Below are 18,738 nucleotides of genomic sequence, written 5' to 3'. Positions count from 1 at the left end.
GCTGCCTTTTCTGGGCAGCTTTGGGCTGAATCTCCTCTTTCCCCCGGTCAATACCTTTAGCAGTGATTATCTGGGCTAGAATGTTCTGCATAACTTCCTATTTCCACTGACACCAGTGAAAGAGCTCACAATGATTTCACTGAAGTTTGAATTAGTTCTTCCGTGAGTGAAGTCTGTCTGTGACAGGTATTTATTATAAAAATAATTATTGAACATTTTAGTTACTGTTATGTGTTGTTTCTTCTAGAAATGGCTCATTCTACCAACGTTAAGTACTTAATATATTATGTTAAAAAAGCTTACAAGACTATTACATATTGTAATACTAATGAGATTCGCTCTCTACTGCTCTTATTAGTGCCTCATGTGAAACCAAAACAGCTGAGCTTGATCAGGGTGTGACTCAGTAATGTCTGGATAGAACATTGGATAGACACAAAATTTCTATTTCAGATAGCTACAGCAGCAGCTTAGTCACTGTAGGATTTTACTGTACCAGGGTTGTTTGCTCTTTTGCATATTTTATCCAATTAAGGACTAACTAATTCTCCTCTAGCAAGAGCCTACAGGAATGTCTCACCTGGACTTTCAGACCATTTTTGTGTGATGTGATATGATAACTTATTTATCTTTCCCAAATCAATCACCATTTATTTCTTAAATGCCATTATTTTACTAATAATTATTGCTGCTACTTAGTGGCCATAGCATCAGTGCTGAGCTTTCTAAAAAAGAGGCCAGAGCTCCCTGCAGAGTGTGTTTAGATAAACAAGGCACCCTTGCCCTGCAGGCTTTACAGTCTCAAATTCCAGCTCAGAAAAGAGCTCAGTACCTTTCTGAAAGGCTTGAGTTACAGAATCCAATCCCATTTCGTCCATCCCTGCAAAACAATATTCTGTTCCCGCTGCCTCTCAGAAAAATCTATTAATATGGGTTTCCTTTGAGCATCTGCAATGGCACACTGGAGCCATGAAACACTGGGAAGACGGGATTATATAACTGTGCAGCTTTCCTTCTTCTGGGAAAAATCCCTTTCAGATTTGTGATGGTAGTGAAGATACTGTAAACCACATTCAGTGCCTGCCATGATTTATAAATCAGGTCTGTGATATGATGGTAATTAGCAACATTTCAATTACCTATTGTTTTAATTTATTTTCTATTTGTAGTTCTTTTACAACTTTGAAAGGAAACATCGAAATTCTACATGGATCAGTCATCGGGGGAATTTCAATATTAAAATAGTTGGTCTTGCATAGATGTGCTTTGACGCTGTAAAGCTTCATTAACCCTCCAGCAGAGGGCAACATGTGAAAAAAATATTTATGTGAATCCAAAGAGCAGTTGCTTTTAGGCTATTGCAGCTACAACACACCTTTTCATCAAGGAATCTTACTTTGAAAATACACCATTTACGTTTAGTCACCAACTGGGCAAGTGGAGGATCTTAATGATTTTAGAAGGATTTGTTTAGAGCACAAGTTAGAATTTTTAAGTAACACAGGAACTTTAACAGGAAACCTAAGAGAAATATAATGGTTACGACTTAAAAAAGAAATACCACGTTTTGAATCTTCATTTTGCTTCGATGTGATAAAAGGTGGAAAATTACGTTCATTGCAGTGCTGTAAATACCACAAATCACGGCTGAGCGTCACACTGGCCTGCTCAGAGGCATGACAACAGAGGGCACGAAAGAGATGGAAAACATTAAATGCTTGAGAGAAAGCGGTCTTAACATGGATTCTTAACATGACACAGAGTAAGCTGTGCGGGTAAACATGGACACAGAGGATAAGCACACCCCTGCAATGGGTGTTATCTGTTCACAAGCGCTGCAGCGGCATTGTTTGCAGCTGTGCCCCGTTTCGCCGGGAAGCGGGACTGGCTGCTCCTTCCTCCCGCACCGGCAGCACCCGCGGGTCGGCGGCACCGCGCCGGGACGGAGCCCGAGGGCGCGGCCCCCGCGGCTGATGGGGGAGCCGCCCCGGGCGGAGGGCGAGGCTCCCGCGGGGCTGACGGCGAGATCCCCCGAGCTGCTGAGGCCGGGTCCGTGCGAGGTGCGGCCGGTCCGTGCCCGGTCCGTGCGAGGGTGGGCCGGTCCGTGCCGAGGGTGCCGGTCCGTCCGAGGGTGTGGCCGGTCCGTGCCGAGGGCGCGGCGCTGCCGCGGTGCTGAAGCGCCGACTGGCCCCGGGAGCCGCCGCCGCGCCGGTGGCAGCGGCAGCGCGGACGCGCCGGGGCTCCGCGCATCCCGTGGGCTTCTCCCGCCGCTCCCGGGACTCGCCCCGCGTGTGCCCGCGGCGGCTCCGCGCACCCCGCCCCCGCCGAGCCCGCACCGCCGCCGAGCGCTCCCGCACAGCCCCCGCTCCGTCCCCTCCCAGCCGGCACGGCTCTGCCTCCGCCCGCCGCCCCGGGCCCTGCGGGGCCGGGGAGACCCTGTGAGCCCCTGTGAGCGCTCCCGGCGCCCCCGCGCTGCCTGCGGCGCGCTCCGGCTCCGCGCACACGGGCGCGCTCCCTCGCCCCCCCGGCTCCCCCCGCTCACACACGCGCGCACGCTGCCTCGCAGTCCGCCTTCTCCCCGAGCCGCGCCGATAGCCGCCGAATGAGGGAGAAAAGTTGAGGGATTAAAGCAATATGAAGCATCGTTGCTCGTAGCGGTGCCCTCCACAGAGCAGAGCAGAATCCAGCGAGCATCCCCGCAGGAATGGAGTCGGTAAAACAAAGGATTTTGACCCCCGGCAAGGAGGGATTGAAGAATTTTGCTGGTAAATCGCTTGGTCAACTCTACAGGTAAGACTGAGATCTCTTAAAGGACTCTACTTCCTAGAGAAAATTGGAAGTTTTTCTTAACTGCCCGCTGCTGAAGGAGGTCGAATGGTTTGGGGAGGTTAGGGTGGGAGCTGCTGAGATACTGCTGGATATAATCTGGATCCAGGAAACTAGTGCTGAAGCTGCTCAATATGGCACCCTCGTAACTTCTCTATCTGATTCGTAGATGGTGTCAGTAAATATGTAGCGAAAGATTACCCCATCTTTCTCCCACAAAACCAGGATCCCATCTTGAAATCATAATCAGGAGAGGGTAGCAACCTGTATTTTTCTTCTGTCTCAATTTTGCAATGCGGTCACAGGATCTTTCCCCCTGCACTTAACAAAGCTTAAAACAAAAACAATTCTGGTTTTGATTAATATTGTCTTTTGTGTAATTCGTCGTCAGAGGAAGATGGAGATATATAAATAATTGATATCTGAACGATTTTTTTCCTCCTGAAGCTGAAACATATAGAAGAACGTGTTTAATTATTTATCCATCTGCCTTGAGAAGCATCTGCTTGTCCTATAAGCGATACAGAACTGCAATTGCTAAACTCAAAAGCATCACTGCTGTATGTTTCTGTGTGTAAAGAACACTTCTACCGTCTTCGAGCCCTGTGCACCCAGATAACCAAGCCCAAATTCTTGCATACCTAAGATGTGTATGCACTAAAGTTCACACAAGTGCTCCGTCCAATCTGGTGACTTTGGTGACCTCCAGAACGTTTGAGAATAGTCTGCGAAATTCCAATATATTTTCAATTGTACCGTCTGCTAGAAATTACCCCGAAGTGTTGCTTTTTGTTTGTTTGCTTTGGTGTTGCTTCTTTTCCTTTTTCCGAATTGTAAGGTAACTGCGGATTTGTCTGCCCAGGGTAGGTCACGTAAAAGTCTTTTTTTCCATACCTATGCGGCAGTGCTGGGCACAGGCACAAGGCTGTTCCACAGCATGAGTCACAACTTCTGCTGCCATTTTAAGGAAAGGGGACATACCAATGAAGTGATAAAGACAAGATGAAGATTTCAATTTTCGCAGGAAGCGTACCAGTAAGAAAAGCCAAACGCAAAATTAAAGTCATCAACGACACAACGAATTACCTGCAGTTATTGGTCATGTTTAAATCATTTTCAATGGGCGAAAAATAATAATAATTTTTTTAAAAAGGATAATCCAGAATAACTGCTGCAATATAATTAAGGAAATAAACCTCTTTTTTGTCTTTCCGTCCTAAAAGAGTCCACAACATATAAATAAACCGGTTATTTCCACTGCTTTTTATATAGTCACATGGTGAATAATTGAGAAACGGTGTTTGTATTTTCCAGCAAAACTCCGTTTCAATTCACACCTCTATTAACAAACGCGCGATTTTCTAATCTTTTTCAGTGCAGGGGAATTAAGTACTTTGTTTCCGATTCTTAGAATTAAAACACTTTTCTTGTCCCTTACGCATTGATTTCCAGTTCTTCCCGAAGACAAGGCACCCATTCAGGGAGAAAACACTTCTACATTATCCTTTATCCGCACGAACGAATTTTTAACATAAAACCACGGTGGTTTATTTTATTCACAACTTTTAAACACTTCTTAGTGCCGCGGTTTTTAAGCATGGAAATACTTCATCCAAAAAAAAAAAAAAAAGGAAAAAATCAGGAGAATTTCAACTGAATAGCTTTCGGAGAAAATCCCTGTATTTCCCCCAAAACACGGGTAATCTTTTGAGCCTTATTCTGCTAATCGTTACTGCTCCATCAACCGGATGAATTAACCTGAAAGAGATGCTCCTCCGAGGAGAATTTCTGACTTGAGGAAACACTCCTAGAGCAGAGGTGAGGGCAGCGGTAGGAGAGTCCAGAGTGTCGGGAAATGGTCGCATATTTTGTTCTCAAGACGATATAATTGGTTAGTTTTCCCGTCTTTAAAAAATCTCAGTGACTACAGAGGAAGATTTAGGGATTCAGCGTGGGACATTTGCTTGATAAACCTGATTTTTCTTAATACCGACACAGCGTTTTAAAAGCTTTTCCACCAAAAAAAGAAAAGTTCCGAATCACCTTTCATGGTATTTTTTCTGTTGATTCGAAATAGCTACAAATAACTATTTCTCTTCAGATTCCTGCAGATTGTTTTCTAGGAGACAGGGTTTTCACGTAAAACCTAAAACCAAGCGAGTGGAGGCAGTGAGACAGGGCTTAAAGCTGCTCTGGGTTGAACCTGCTAAGGGATCGCACGCTCGCAACGTGTAGCTGAGCAGCTGAGATCTTCGGGAAAGCCTTCTCCGGAGATGCCCGTTCTCTGAAGACGGTCATGTTTTCTTTCACTGCATGTGACAGCCATTTTGCAAATCTAAAATAAGTAGCAGTATCGCCCTCTCCTCCTTCTCCTCCTCCTTCCCCACCCCTCAGCTCCCCCTCCCTTTCTATTAACATTTCTTTTGTTCCCAGACCTTAAGCGAGATGCGCACCAAGATCATCCCCCTTGGTGTTTCTAATACGGCAAGGAGGGAATAAAAAACTCAAAAAGACCGTCTCTGTTTCCACACCAGGCACCTTGGGCTGCCCAACATGGCGCCTCTGCAGTGGTTACAGATGATGTCTTCTTGGTGCGTCCTACATATTTAAGCAGAAGTCTTTAATGATAGATGAGCAATTCTCAGCTAGAGCTCCTCCCTGGGCTGCTGCGGCGGGGTGGCGGGGGGAGTTGGGGATGACTAATCGTGACTCCCACAGGTCATTGCTAAAGAACAGTTGAAGGTGAATGGAAAACAAGGAATAAATCCTCAAACCACTCCAAACCGAGCCAAAGGAGCGGGGGGAGCGGTCAGTTTAAGCCTTCCAGCTATCCGAAATGGTTGTGCCTTCAGGCGGCCGGGGCTTGATTTTCCCTTCTTGTGTCGGGCAGAGTCCTAGAGAAGAGGCAGAAGCCCGGGGACACCATCGAGCTGACGGAAGATGGGAAGCCCATGGAAGTGCACGAAAAGAAAGCCCCGCTGTGCGACTGTACCTGCTTCGGGCTGCCCCGGAGGTACATCATTGCCATCATGAGTGGACTGGGTTTCTGCATTTCCTTCGGAATCCGATGTAACTTGGGAGTGGCCATCGTGGATATGGTCAATAACAGCACCATACACCGAGGAGGAAAAATTATTAAAGAGGTGGGAACCCTTCCCTCGTTAATCCCGTGTCCTCCCAGTACAGCTCCCAGGTCACGCACCTCAGCGCAGGCGGGACGGGCTCCTGATGCTCTCACGGCATTTCTCGAGCCCCGACGCTCCCCGGTCCCGGGGCGAGCGGCCCCCTCGCCCTGCCCGGCCCGGCTACTGCCCTTCGTAGGACGGAAATCCCGTTCTTGAAGCAGAAACATTTCCTACCAATTATTTCTATTATTTCCTTTCGATTCCCAGCCCCAGTTTGCGGTGCTAATTTGCGGACACTTCACCCCCCACTTCTCCCTTTTCCATACAACCTTGAAAAACGCAGATATCTCGTAAAATAAACGTAGGGGAAGGAGGGCGTCGAATAAGGAGCTGCCAGCGGGTGCCCCGCGCAGTAAAGGAGGTGGGAAGGTTTGGCAGGAAGGTTTGAAAACACCAGGGTGAATTTGCTTTGATAAAAGGCGTTAAACGATAAAAGCCGTTTTTAAGCGAGTTATAATGTGGAGAGGAAGAGGCGAACGATGAATAGAGATGAGTGTTGAATACACAAGTCGAGAGGCAAACCCCTCCCGGCTTGCTCCCTGCACAGGCAAGAGGTAAGTGCGGGCAGGGATGCCGGGCCACGCCTCCGGCCCCCGGACGGCGCAGGGCTGTCTGTGAGCAGAGGGTCCCAGGTACGGTCCAGGGTCCCCGAGTCTGCCCTGTCCGGGGTTCCCAACACGGTCCCGGGTCCCCGGGTCTGCCCTGTCCGGGGTTCCCAACACGGTCCCGGGTCTGCCCTGTCCGGGGGTCCGGCGGTCCCAGGTCCCCAGGTAGGGGGTCCCCAGGTCCCCGGGTGTCTGGAGCTCGGGGGTCCCGCGGTCCCAGGTTCCCCAGGTAGGGGGTTCCCGGTCCCGGTGTCTGAGCTCGGGGGTCGGCGTCCATGGTCCCCAGGGTAGGGGGTCCCGGGTCCCCGGGTTCGTCTGAGGGGCTCGGGGGTCCCGCGGTCCCAGGTCCCCGGGTCTGCCCTGCCCGGGGGTCCCGCAGGAGGCCCGTGCCTCGGTCGAGCATCTCGGGGCACACGGGGCTCCGGTCACTCAGGGAGACCTTGCCCCTCTCGTGTCCCTGGGAGGCACGGGCGGTGCTGTTTCCATCGCTGTTACTGGTTTTGTTTTGCCGTTTATTCATCCGGCGGGCGGGCGGAGCGCGGAGGGCAGAGCCCGGCGCCGACACCGGCATCAGAACCCCCTCAATTGCCCCGTGTGAAGCTGCTGCGGGTGAAAGCTCTTAAGTGACACAATTACAGCCTTCCTCCTCTCTTTATCTCCTTCTCTCCCGGTCCCTCGCGTTGGAAGAAAGCGAAGTTTAACTGGGATCCCGAAACAGTTGGCATGATCCACGGCTCCTTTTTCTGGGGATACATAATCACCCAGATCCCCGGCGGGTACATCTCATCCCGGCTGGCAGCGAACAGGTAACAGCGCCTCAAAAAAGGAAGGACCGCCTGTACGCGACCCGCGAAGGCGGCTGTGACGGTGCATTGCTCACCCTCCTCCGAACTACCCTCAGGTTTTGCGGGGGGGTATCCCATGCTGGTCTTCTTTTCCTTTAAACAGTCGCTTGGGAGGTTGTGGCAATGACACTCTAACAACACGTATTCAGAGACAAATTCAAAGATTCATTATTTCATTAAAGCTTGAGATATTTTTTTTTTTTTCCCCGTGACTGAACAGAAGAATTTTATGATTTTTTTTTTTTTTTTAATGGAAAGGAAAACCATCAGCGGGAATTTTTCATTAGCGCGCAAATGAATTTAGAATGGTCGAAAAACATGTTTCAATGAGACTTCCACAGTGAAAAGAAAGTGCAGATGGTCCAGGGACTTAAGGACTCGTTTCTATGGTGTCTGGCAATTTTTCAAGCACCCAGGGTGCGATTCTACCTGTTAATTAGATCCACTGAGTATTGGAGACACATGAGGCTTTCACATCCGCGCTTAATGCCACAGGGTTCATCGTTAGCAGGAGCAAAGGTCCTAGTGCCACTCTTCAAACCAGTACCGTACTAAGTGCAAATGGATCCTAAACTCAGCAATATATACCTTTAACTCCTCTCAGGAGTGGGTAACATCAAAGGCAGGGCTGGATGGCCAGAAAGGCTTTGCCGGTAGATCAAGCTGACTTGAGTATGAAAGAGAGAGGAGCTACTGCAGAAATGCTCTCCTCAAGGTATATACCTTTTAGACAGACCCACACTAGAAATGATGAGTATTTACGAACGGAGAGATGTTCTGTAACTGAGAAGACACTAAAATCCCACACTTTAGGGCAGATAAATCAAAATATAACATTTTTTAAATTGAGGTATCCATGTCTCTGTTTAACAAAGTGCCATCTTTCTGATAATGGTTTAGAAATGTAAAGGTTATTTGAAATAACAATTAACAGCCATTTAAAAGATTACCTTTTCTTCCTCTTTTGATCATTTTTGCATCTACACAGTCTGTAACTCCTCAGGATTAACTGGAGTATTGCTTGAGTAAAGGCTGCAGAATTTGACCCAGAGAATCAAAAAACATCAGTAAAGCCAATTGAACCAATTCAGATTTAAAGTGATGCAACTACAAAGATTTGCAAGACAATGGCAAGGACATTGCCAAGAAAACTCTGTAGTAGAAACACACAAGCTGGCATATGTGAATGAAATCTTCCTCCTCTTCACAAACATTTACATTTAGGCAGCAAATGAGGACTAGTCCTAGTTAAGCTGCGTGTATTTTAGTTACTACTCCTGTGGAAGTACTTCATAGCTCAGGTGTATTGAGTCATTCCCAGAATATTAATCTCTCTGCCTGTGTACTCTACAGGGAGCCCAGGTATTCACCCTGGTCATCACACGGTGTGATGAAACCAGCCATTTTGGGAATATGTATGAGTGCTGATAAACTTGTGGGTACAGAAAGGTCCAGTCAGTCAGATGGTATATTAAATATAAAGTAGCATCAGAGAGTGGTTCCCTATTCTGGAAATCAGTCACACTGAGAGGAATCTTAAGCCATGTAGGACTAGAAACACATCACAAGCTTCCAACATGATACTCTACTAAGGAAGTTAGTGTAACCCTAGGATATTTATTTTTCTTTATTTAGTGCAATGAGTTTATTCGGGTCAATGACATAGACTTAGGATTGCTGTGGTCAATTTGGACACGTGTATATTAATATGAGTGTTGAAAAATTAGAGATTGATTTAGAGATCTTTAATTGCTTCAGAAAGGATAGTGTAAAATGATGCTTAGTGAAAGAAATAGGAAGAATTATGTATTTAGGATATTAGCCTATAAAAAAGATTACTAGGAGGCAATCTGATTACTAAGTATGCACAGAATTCCACTGAAAAAAAAATGCTGGGTATAAGGGTATGCTTTAGTCCTCTGGAAAGCTAGAACAAGAATCAGCTAAAAAGCTTAAATATTAACAATACTGACTACCTACCACTAGTCCAGCCAGAGAAATGATGGTAGATTCTTTTTCACTGGGTTTTAAATTCCTATATTGGAAGTTATATTTTAGCTGTTGTGAAATATTCACAGTAGAGGGATAATTGAACAAAATATAAGCCATAATCAAGTGTTAAGGGTTAATGCCATAGCGAATTTCAGTCTAGGTGGCCCTATAACTAAGCACATTTTGTTTTTAAGCTAGAAATAAAATAATTTTATTCAAATTATTAATCCCTTTTCCACATTCATGCTACTGCAGCTGTCTCTGAATAAACTTCCTGCTGTGCTGTCACACACATATGGAAAGGTGTGAAACTGCACTGGTTTTTACCACCTCATCTCAAGATAATTTAAATGTCATTATATTTTAAGCTTCTGATACACCCTTTAAACTTCTGATACACTCTTTAAATATTCTTTATGTTGGAAACCTATAAAAAAGCCCTTTCCCTACCAAAAACATTACCAAGATGCTCTGGCAGTATTTCCTCACTGATGTCCTAAGTGAACAGTTTAAATATTTACTGTAAATCAGGAAAAATTCTTTGAAATTAATAGGGTATTTTTAGATTACACAACAGGAAATTAATTCACAGTTTTGTAGTTAAATATTTAAAATAGAAATGCAGGTTTTGACTGTATGTGCCAAGCACTGTTTCAAAAATAGGTCTGCAATAATCAGAGACTTTTTTTTTATAAAACAAAGCTGAGTGACCATTTTAGCTCATCTGTGTGTACTCAAACATTAGAACTTTCTTACACAAAGAAACACAAAGGGCAGAACAGAGTGACAATTTTTAAAATATTAAAGCCACCTTACAATTCTAGGGTAATATTTTCTGTTTCTGTGAAACCTCAAATCCTGGCACTATTCACATTAAAAATTGGAACTACATAACAATATTACATTTCTCTACAATGCAATTATCTCTCATCTGTGTTGAACTCTTTGTCATTGTCATTCTAATCTGAATGAAAATATACAAATCAGCCTTTCACTTCAAATCCATCTTTGTTTTTCGAATGCCATTCTTCTTGTTATTAAGGGCTAAATCCTTCTTCCCAGCAAGTAATCCAACAGGATTATTTGCATGAATAAACTGAATATTTCAGACAACTGTCTGTCAGTGCATCTTGTCTCAGAGTCCCACAGATTTTCACTGAAACTGTCAGTGAAATCAGAACACTTCTCTGTAATTCAGCCTTAATGACAACAAGCATAGAGATGTAAGGTAAAGGACTGGGTTAGAAATACAAGTAGAAAGATTTCCTACAAGTTTACATCTTTATGTTTTTCTGTTTTCAAAGCAGAAATTGTTCCATTCCTTTAGCAGGAAGACACACTGTGAGTTTTCTGATTTGCAAACAATTATTAATTCACAGAACGAGCAGGGGATCTGTGGATGTTTAGACAAGAGCCAACCTCTGAACTTCTGAGAACATGAGCTGACCTTGCACTGAGGGAGAAGCCCCTGAGGTTGCACTTTGCCATCCACACCTTTCATGTTCAGTTCAAAATCCTGCAGGTTGAACTGGGCTCTGATCCCAGGCACTGGTGCTGGGCTCGTCTGCCTCCAGGCAAAGAAGCCAGTGTTGCACAAAAAAGCCCAAGATGATTTTGTCACCCTACTGCATTGCAGGTTCTTTGAAGTACCAGTCACTACAAGAGGGGGACTGGAGAAGCTGGTGGCTGGTACTGCTGCTCCCTCTGCCATATGGCTCAGGCTCCTTCCATTTTTCTGTCACGAATGATGAAGCTGTTTTCGCAATTTAATGATGCAACAAGGGATTTAGATGGGGGTTTTGGCTGATAAAAGGGGGCCTCAGATGTGTGACAAAAATTAATAATGTACCCAAGCCCTTATTAAACTAGATTAGGTGGCGGGAGGTCGACTTCTACATATTAATGCTTCATGAAGGGCTTATAATAGGATTTAGTATGAAGAGCACAGAGACACTTCCCCCTCCTCCCTTATACACATATGAATGAAAATAACCTGTTTTATCACGATTTAAAAAAACCAAATAAAGCTGTTATACTACAGCTTCTGGCCACAGACTATTACTAAATAGGATTGGGTTTAGGTGATTCTGTCATGAAGCACGTTCACCCTAAGACAGTGTTTGGGAATAAGTGTTCCTCTCTAATGGCAAAGGTAGATTATTCTCTCTGTTTTGTTGGGCAGCTGAGTTTGTCTACCACTCTAATATTCATGGCATAATCCCAGCTTTGTTAGCCCTATGCCATGTCATGCAAATTAAGGGCCCAAATCAGAAAAAAACCACTACATTCTGTCAATCATTTATGAAGCCATAAATTGTCAGGGCCAGCATTTCACAGGAATATGTTTACAGTAGAGGGGTCAACAGGGTCATCAGGAAACTAGCCTGTACTAGATAAAAGTCAGAATGATTATATATGTCACTGAATAGCTAAGCAGTGTCTCCCCATACTGGGTTCATTTCTAGTCCATTAATACAGAAACATAAATAAAAGCTATCTTAAGAAGGGTTATCAGTGTGATTGCAGATTGAAAAGACAACTAGACTAAGACAAATAGGAGTATTTAGGTTACAAAGGAGATGACCAACTGACATGATAGGTATATAATTTTAAAAAATATCAGTATAGGTAATGTAAATATTCAAAATGAGTGGCAAGTCACAGTTTGTAGGTGAACATGGAGAACAGCTGAAAAAATTAAAAAAAAAAAAGCTGTATTACTGAGCAAAAATAATCTTTCAAGAGTCAGTAAGAGCACTGTTTGTTTATATTGACATAAATTGGGAGCAAGTAAGCCATCATTAATAGTGTTTAATTTTTATCTTCCAAGGCACCTAAGGCAAGAACATTATAGGGGAAAATACTATTTTCTCTGTTACTGAGAAGCAGCTGTATAACTCTACATTGACAAACATGGAATTTTGCAACTACTTGAATAAAGAATGGCAGTAATCCTCAAGATACTAAATGCAGAGAACCAGATTTATTATGACTAATTATTTCAGGACTAAATATAAAAAAATTCAGAATTTGGCCCTGATTGTTCAGATATAACTGCAAGAGTAGTGTTATGTCTGAAATTTGGACTTATTTTTGCATTCTATCCTCCAGTGATCCAAATCCCTTGAATCAATATCTGTAGAAAATTTGCTACACAGTTAACATAAAATTACACCAGATGCTTTCATAGAATCCTATACTGGTCTGGTTTGGAAGAGACCTTAAAGATCATCTGGTTCCAACCCCACTGCCATGACACTCCTTTGAGAACAAGCTGATAAAGAAACTTATTATTTATTGGGATTATATCATCCAGATATCTCAATGCTGCCAGACGTCTTTGCTCCCAGTTCTCTCCTACTCCTGAGCTTCCAGGAATCCTTCCTGCATGAGCAGTGATATCTAAAAAAAACCCCCTCTCTGAAACAAAACCCACGTGTGCTTCTGACATGATTAGTTACAGGCACTGTATCCAACAGGTATCCCTAATCACCTCTGCCTGCCTCCATACTTCACCCCAAAGCGATTTGTTCACTGGATTTATTGCAACAAAATGCTGATCAGGTTGGTTGCATAAAACCAGTAGTGCCACTGTCACTTTGCTCTGAAGGAATCTGCCTTTGCTCTGAGCACTCCTGATACAATCAGTTGTAACATGTGGCCCATATGTCAGAAAACACTCCAAAAAAGCAGTACAGCTGCAGCTTTTGAGTCCAACAGTTATCCTCCCAAACAGCTCCACAAAACATTTTAAAATTAAAACCACAGATGATTCCTCTGATAAGTGTATTATATATCTCTAAATCAACAGAGACAGTGGAATCACAATGAAGCCCTGGATGTTGGTAAGGTAATTTGAATGAGACAGTCTTGGTTTGAAACATTATCTTGCAGATTACATATTTAAAGAGCAAGCTGTCCCAGAGCTAATGAGCTAGAAGGAATGAGTCAGAGCTTTATCTAGACATATATGGATATAATGAGTTGTAAAACGAAACCGCAGGTTTGAGAGATTCCCCAGCTGAATTCAAACAGGAAAGAGGGAGGACTGGCAGAGTGAGCTAATGAATGAAGGAAAAAAAAAGCAGACAAGGTGAAGAGGCCCTGGGTTGCTTAATGATGCAAAAGAAAGAAGTTAGGATTGCTGTTGGGGTAAACTGCAGAGATTAAAACCCTTAAAATAAAACATGGGTAGAAGGCATATATGGGATATATGAAGCGAAAAGCTGGAAAGGCAAGACTGCTGCTAAGTAGGACAAATGCTTATTACTTCTGAGATGGAACTTGATCTGCTCGTGAAAGGATGATGTAATGCACTTGCTGGTAAGAGCAACAATCTGAATTTAATGACCCAGGAGTCTTTTGCATTCGGCATCATTTACAATGATATTGATATCCAGCAGTGCCCAGGGTCTTCATGAAATACACATTGACACACCAAAAACAGGGATGTGAACAAGCAGTGGAAGGTGCAGCCTGAAAATTGTCTGGGGTCCTGATATGAATCAGTGGTGTTAGTGGGGTTCAAAGAGGGCAGAAAGCTCAAGGGACTTGGGGTTACTGATACACACTGAATGAGCCACTGCTTGGAATTTCACACTGGTGCTTGAGCCAGACCTTGCATGGTCTGTTTTGCTAAAAGACTCAGGAATATTTGGGATTTCTTTATCTTCAAACCTGGCAGATCGAATCACAGCAAGTTCAGGTTGTTGAAATGTTTTCTCTACCAAAATCTTAGAAGGCCCTCATCACACGTGGTGTGTAAGAAGGGAACACACCTGTTTGTAAGAAGGGAATTGTTAACCAGCAGCTAAACCTCTGAAATGTCTATACATCCAAAGAGAAAACTAAGTTAAAAACTTGATCACAAACTGTCCCTGCCGGGACCTTTTGCTGAAAAAAGGATTCTGAAAAGCTGCTGTATGACCACAGACACCCCAGCTAGCTCCTGTCCTGTTTCTCCCTAGACATTATGTCTTACTGGAAAAAATAAACATTTAATCCAGCATTGAGCCTTGCAGCTCTCAGACGAGGAATTCTTTAGGTTGTATAAAAATATGTCATAATCAATTCTATGTTGTGTTGCTGGCCCTTTGCAGGAGCAGGTGTGTCAGAGATGAAAGACAGTAGGTAGAGTCAAAGACAATAAATTTTAGAAATCTTGGGCTGACAGAATGGTCTAAAAAGTCACATTATGCAATACATGTTCAGCTGCTCAGAGCTGCTGCTGCATTAGGACTCTTCCAAGCAAGCACTGTTCAAGAAAGAACATTGAAGGAGAGTCAAAACCTAGTTTAATTTTTTTATATATGTTTGATAAAATAAGTCTTTGTTCAACGTATTTTATGTGGTTGCTGTAAGGAAAAGGAGTGGCAAACCATCCCACCAACTGGAATCCAAATAAATTTAATTTTTTTATAATGACAGAATTTTTTCTGTCCTCAAACTAAGTTGGGAAAACTTCGCAAGAAAACTCATGTTTTCACTCCTCTTTGGTTTCCACCCTTACCTAACAGACTGTTATCTAAGATGAGGAAAAATGTTTTATCACTGCTTAAAAATAAAATACCTGTTCAATACATAATCTTTATCCAATGAAAATAATGTTCTCTAGAATATTATCAATATTACTGTAAAATTGTCAAACCCAGAGGTTCTATATCTCAGAAAAGAACATGAGCTACATTTTCCATGGGTTCCTCTTTACAGTCAGAATAAACTCCCTTATAATATTTTGATTTAATTTACTGTAGTGGTGTGAAATGCTTTCAAACACCCACACCCACTATGATTTCCTAGAAAAATAGCAAAAAAATCAAACTTTCCTATTCAGTAAATAGATCTTCCATGAATTGGTGATCAGTGGCATTTTGGAGGTAAAAACTGTTCAGTTAGAATTCTGAATGAATTTTCTATGCAAGGCATTGAATATTTTCTATGCCTTCATATTTCTTAATATAAATCCATTACAATATATGCAATATTGTAGCTGTCAGTGACCAGGACTCATTATTCTTTAATTATTGTGGATTTTAATTAAATGGCATTCGTAATTCACTGATACAGCATCTTAAAACTACAGCATTTTCTTGCTTAAATAAGTATTAAAAGATCCTATTTTGAACATAGAGAGTTACTTGTTAATTTTAATTTTATTTTTATTACAGGACAAAGTTAGTTAAGGTATTTGGTTAATGTTATTTGGTATCCATAACAGTTTAATTTTCTCAAGGTGGGATCACTCATTCAGGGTGAATAGAGACATAGATAATAGTGGAATCTGTTAATTATATTAAAAATTCACATAAATACACAGGTGATCCCTTGCTTTCAGACATCCTCTCTGTAACTCAATGTGTCACCCATCTGGCACTGGGTGTCTGACCTGCATCTGTGCTCCCACTGTGCTCAGCTCACTTTTTGAGCTGCCCCTGCTTCCAGCTGGGTGATAATCTCTGTAATACACCCCGTGCAGAATGTTCATGTCACGTGCATTGCCTGGCAAAGGTGGATGGGAACAGTGCTGCTGCTGCACAGATGTAGAGATTAGAGATCCAGAGATGAAAAATAAATACATTCCTTTCTCTTTACTTTTTCCCCAAAGAGAAAAACGAGCCAGTTGGCTTGAAACCCAAACAGATTAATTCCCCCTGCAACCTCATTCCATTTTAAGCATTTTTCCTGAATTTTCAGAGTAATTTTCTTCCTCTGCTCCCATCCCAAGCTCCTCACAGTCAAATATGATTTTGCTGTCATTACTACTTGTACTACAGGAGGACTAAGTCACAGTTCCTGACCTTGATGTAAGGCCAATGTCAGTAAAACAGTGAAGATCAGTGTTAGATTCTCTCTTTTGGGACTGAGTCTGCCGAGTCTAGAAATAGAAATAAAGCATAATTCTTTTTTTCAGGACTGCTTCTGGTCACTTGTGAGGACCAGACAGGATTTATCCTCCCCCCCCACCTTGGCATACTACTACTGTGTTTATTGATTTGTCTTCTTCTGTATGTGGTTATTTTCTTCTAGATATAGTTGCACAGTTGCTGATTTGGGGTCAGAAAGGAATTTTCCCCCAAGGCTAGGGGTCCTGAAGGCATGTCAGGGCATTTTAATTCCATCCTAGTGCCAGGGCCAAGAGTGATGGCAGTGCCATTGGCCTCTCCTGCTTGGTCTCTGTGATATACTGTAGTTTCTCCAGAGCTTACCTTCTATCTTTTAAAGCTCTTAATTTTTGCCATGGTATTAAAATATGTTCTGTGGTGTTTTGAGTGTGCCCAGCATGAAACAGTTGCAATGCATACAATAAATACCACTCTGGAGCCCCACAGGCTGTGAATTTGGCATGAAAACAGAAGGATCTTGAAGAAAAACAGGCTTTCCAGCCCATTTGTTGGAGTTAACATTGTAGCAAAAAAGAATTGTTTGAGAGGTAGAAATTGAACATAAGGGATCATAAAATCAGTAGCTTAGTAAACAGAACAAAAATCTAAGCACAAAAAAAAAGAATTATGCAATTTGAGGGTTTGATGTGCAGGTCAGTTAAATGCTTCAGAAACGCCTTAGGAACAATCAGAATGTTCCATTTCCCAATTAAATATATTCAAATGCATGCTGCATTCAAATATTCAAATATTTTGACTGACTGTAGCTCGAAATCATTCTTATTTGATCTAAATCGTAATAAATACTGTTGGCTGAGATATTTAAAGCTATTAAATATAAAATAAATATTTTGTATAAACAGTAAGTTTATACAAAAACCAGCACTATATCAGAATATTCTGTTAGGCAGAATTTAGTATTTATGGAGGTGATATAAATATAACAAGATAAAAGTGCGCAAAGGAGAAATATTGATGATGTTTGTGAATGTGCACTGAGGGATGCAAAGCAAATGTAGGAAGATTTACTTGCTCTTGATTAAGAGTTATAGAGGGAATGAACTCACTAAAATAGCTGTGCACTAAGTACATGGTGCCACTTTTAATATGTATTGAAGAAAAAGGATAAAAAAGCCATTGCTAGGAAGAATCATAATTTAACTTGAATTTATTCTACCTTTAAATACTTAGATTTTTTTTTTTTTGTGGGAGGTTTGGAGAAATATTTCTATTTTTGAAAAGGCTGTTTTCTATAAAGCATAGTTCAGAGAACTGACTCACAAGTGACACTGTGGAATTATTTCATCATCTGTTCCCTGATGTAACTAAATATTCACTGGTACTTGTATGTCTAAATTCAGGCAAGAGTTTAATCTGGAAGAAACATGTCTGATCTCTCCTTCAATGACATCTTCCTTTCTCTTCTAGAAGGAATAGACTCAAGGAAACAGTTTCTCTTTAGTGAACATGAGAAGAGAGGCAAATCTAGGAAATGCAGCTTTCAGTTGTGGCAAACAGAAGCTGATTTCAGACACAGAATTAACAAACTAGAGTAAATTTCCCTGAAGAAACAGTTACCTACCGTGACAGTTTTGTAAATCTCATCCTTATCTAGAGACAGAATTTTTTAATGTTCTGTCTTAGCGTGATTTTGATTACCAATGGAATAAATTCCATTGGCAAATCAATAGAATGTTGATTTAGAATGGTTGCACTGATTCACTTGCTAAGAATCTGCTCCAGCAAGTCTGTGCACAATCAAAAAATTTAAAAACATATCACTGCATTAGGCATTTAGTTAAACAGCTATTCAGAAAATAAAGGGAGGGCTAAAAACCAAACAGTCCTTTCTTCCCCCTCACAAGCAAATAGGGATTTTCTTGATGAACCTTTAGAACAGTTACTGACCACAGAGCTTCAAAAACTGCTAACAGGAAGATCTAACTTTTTAAAAAGGATTTGTAAAAATCACAAGCAAAACTCCTGTAGGTCCCAAACTCTTCTTATTAATAAAGAAAGAAAAAAAATCAAATGAAATCCAAGATACTACTGAGGTTTATGTGAGCATAAAGGTATTATTTTAGGAGGTATTAGATTGTAGGGAAATGAACTGAATGTACTTTTGGAGTAGAAACATACACAAAAAAAAAATAGGGAGTAGAGACAGAACTCAGGTCAAAACAGTCCCCAGAGTGCAACACAAACACGTGCTTCAGTCAGTCCCAGCGAGTGCATCGGACATGCTGACAAAGCAAAGCCCAAAATGTGCTGCACAGGCAGTTACATGTTGTTAACTTGAGGTGGAGATCATGGGGAACACAAGGAGGAGACCAGATTTGGAGCTCTTTACCAAAGCTCCCTTATCAGGCTCTTTAATGTCTGTCAAAGAGAAGTGGTGCATACT

The 18,738-nt window shown here is 42.3% G+C and overlaps 1 protein-coding gene across 1 annotated transcript in view; it reads left to right on the top strand.

The window, feature by feature from the left end:
- Positions 1–2,531: 2,531 nt before the first annotated feature.
- The window catches only part of SLC17A6 (solute carrier family 17 member 6), a 29,443-nt gene continuing 13,236 nt past the window's right edge, over positions 2,532–18,738 (top strand). Inside the window, exons 1-3 of the mRNA XM_008931748.3 lie at positions 2,532–2,790; positions 5,717–5,969; positions 7,304–7,422. Coding sequence (XP_008929996.1) covers positions 2,705–2,790; positions 5,717–5,969; positions 7,304–7,422 — 458 coding nt within the window. The 5' untranslated portion in view covers positions 2,532–2,704. The remainder of the gene's footprint in view (positions 2,791–5,716; positions 5,970–7,303; positions 7,423–18,738) is intronic.

The sequence above is a fragment of the Manacus vitellinus genome, unplaced genomic scaffold, assembly GCF_001715985.3.
Source record: "Manacus vitellinus isolate BGI_N305 unplaced genomic scaffold, ASM171598v3 scaffold_63_pilon, whole genome shotgun sequence".
Lineage (NCBI taxonomy): Eukaryota > Metazoa > Chordata > Aves > Passeriformes > Pipridae > Manacus > Manacus vitellinus.
This window is presented reverse-complemented; position numbering and strand designations above follow the sequence as displayed.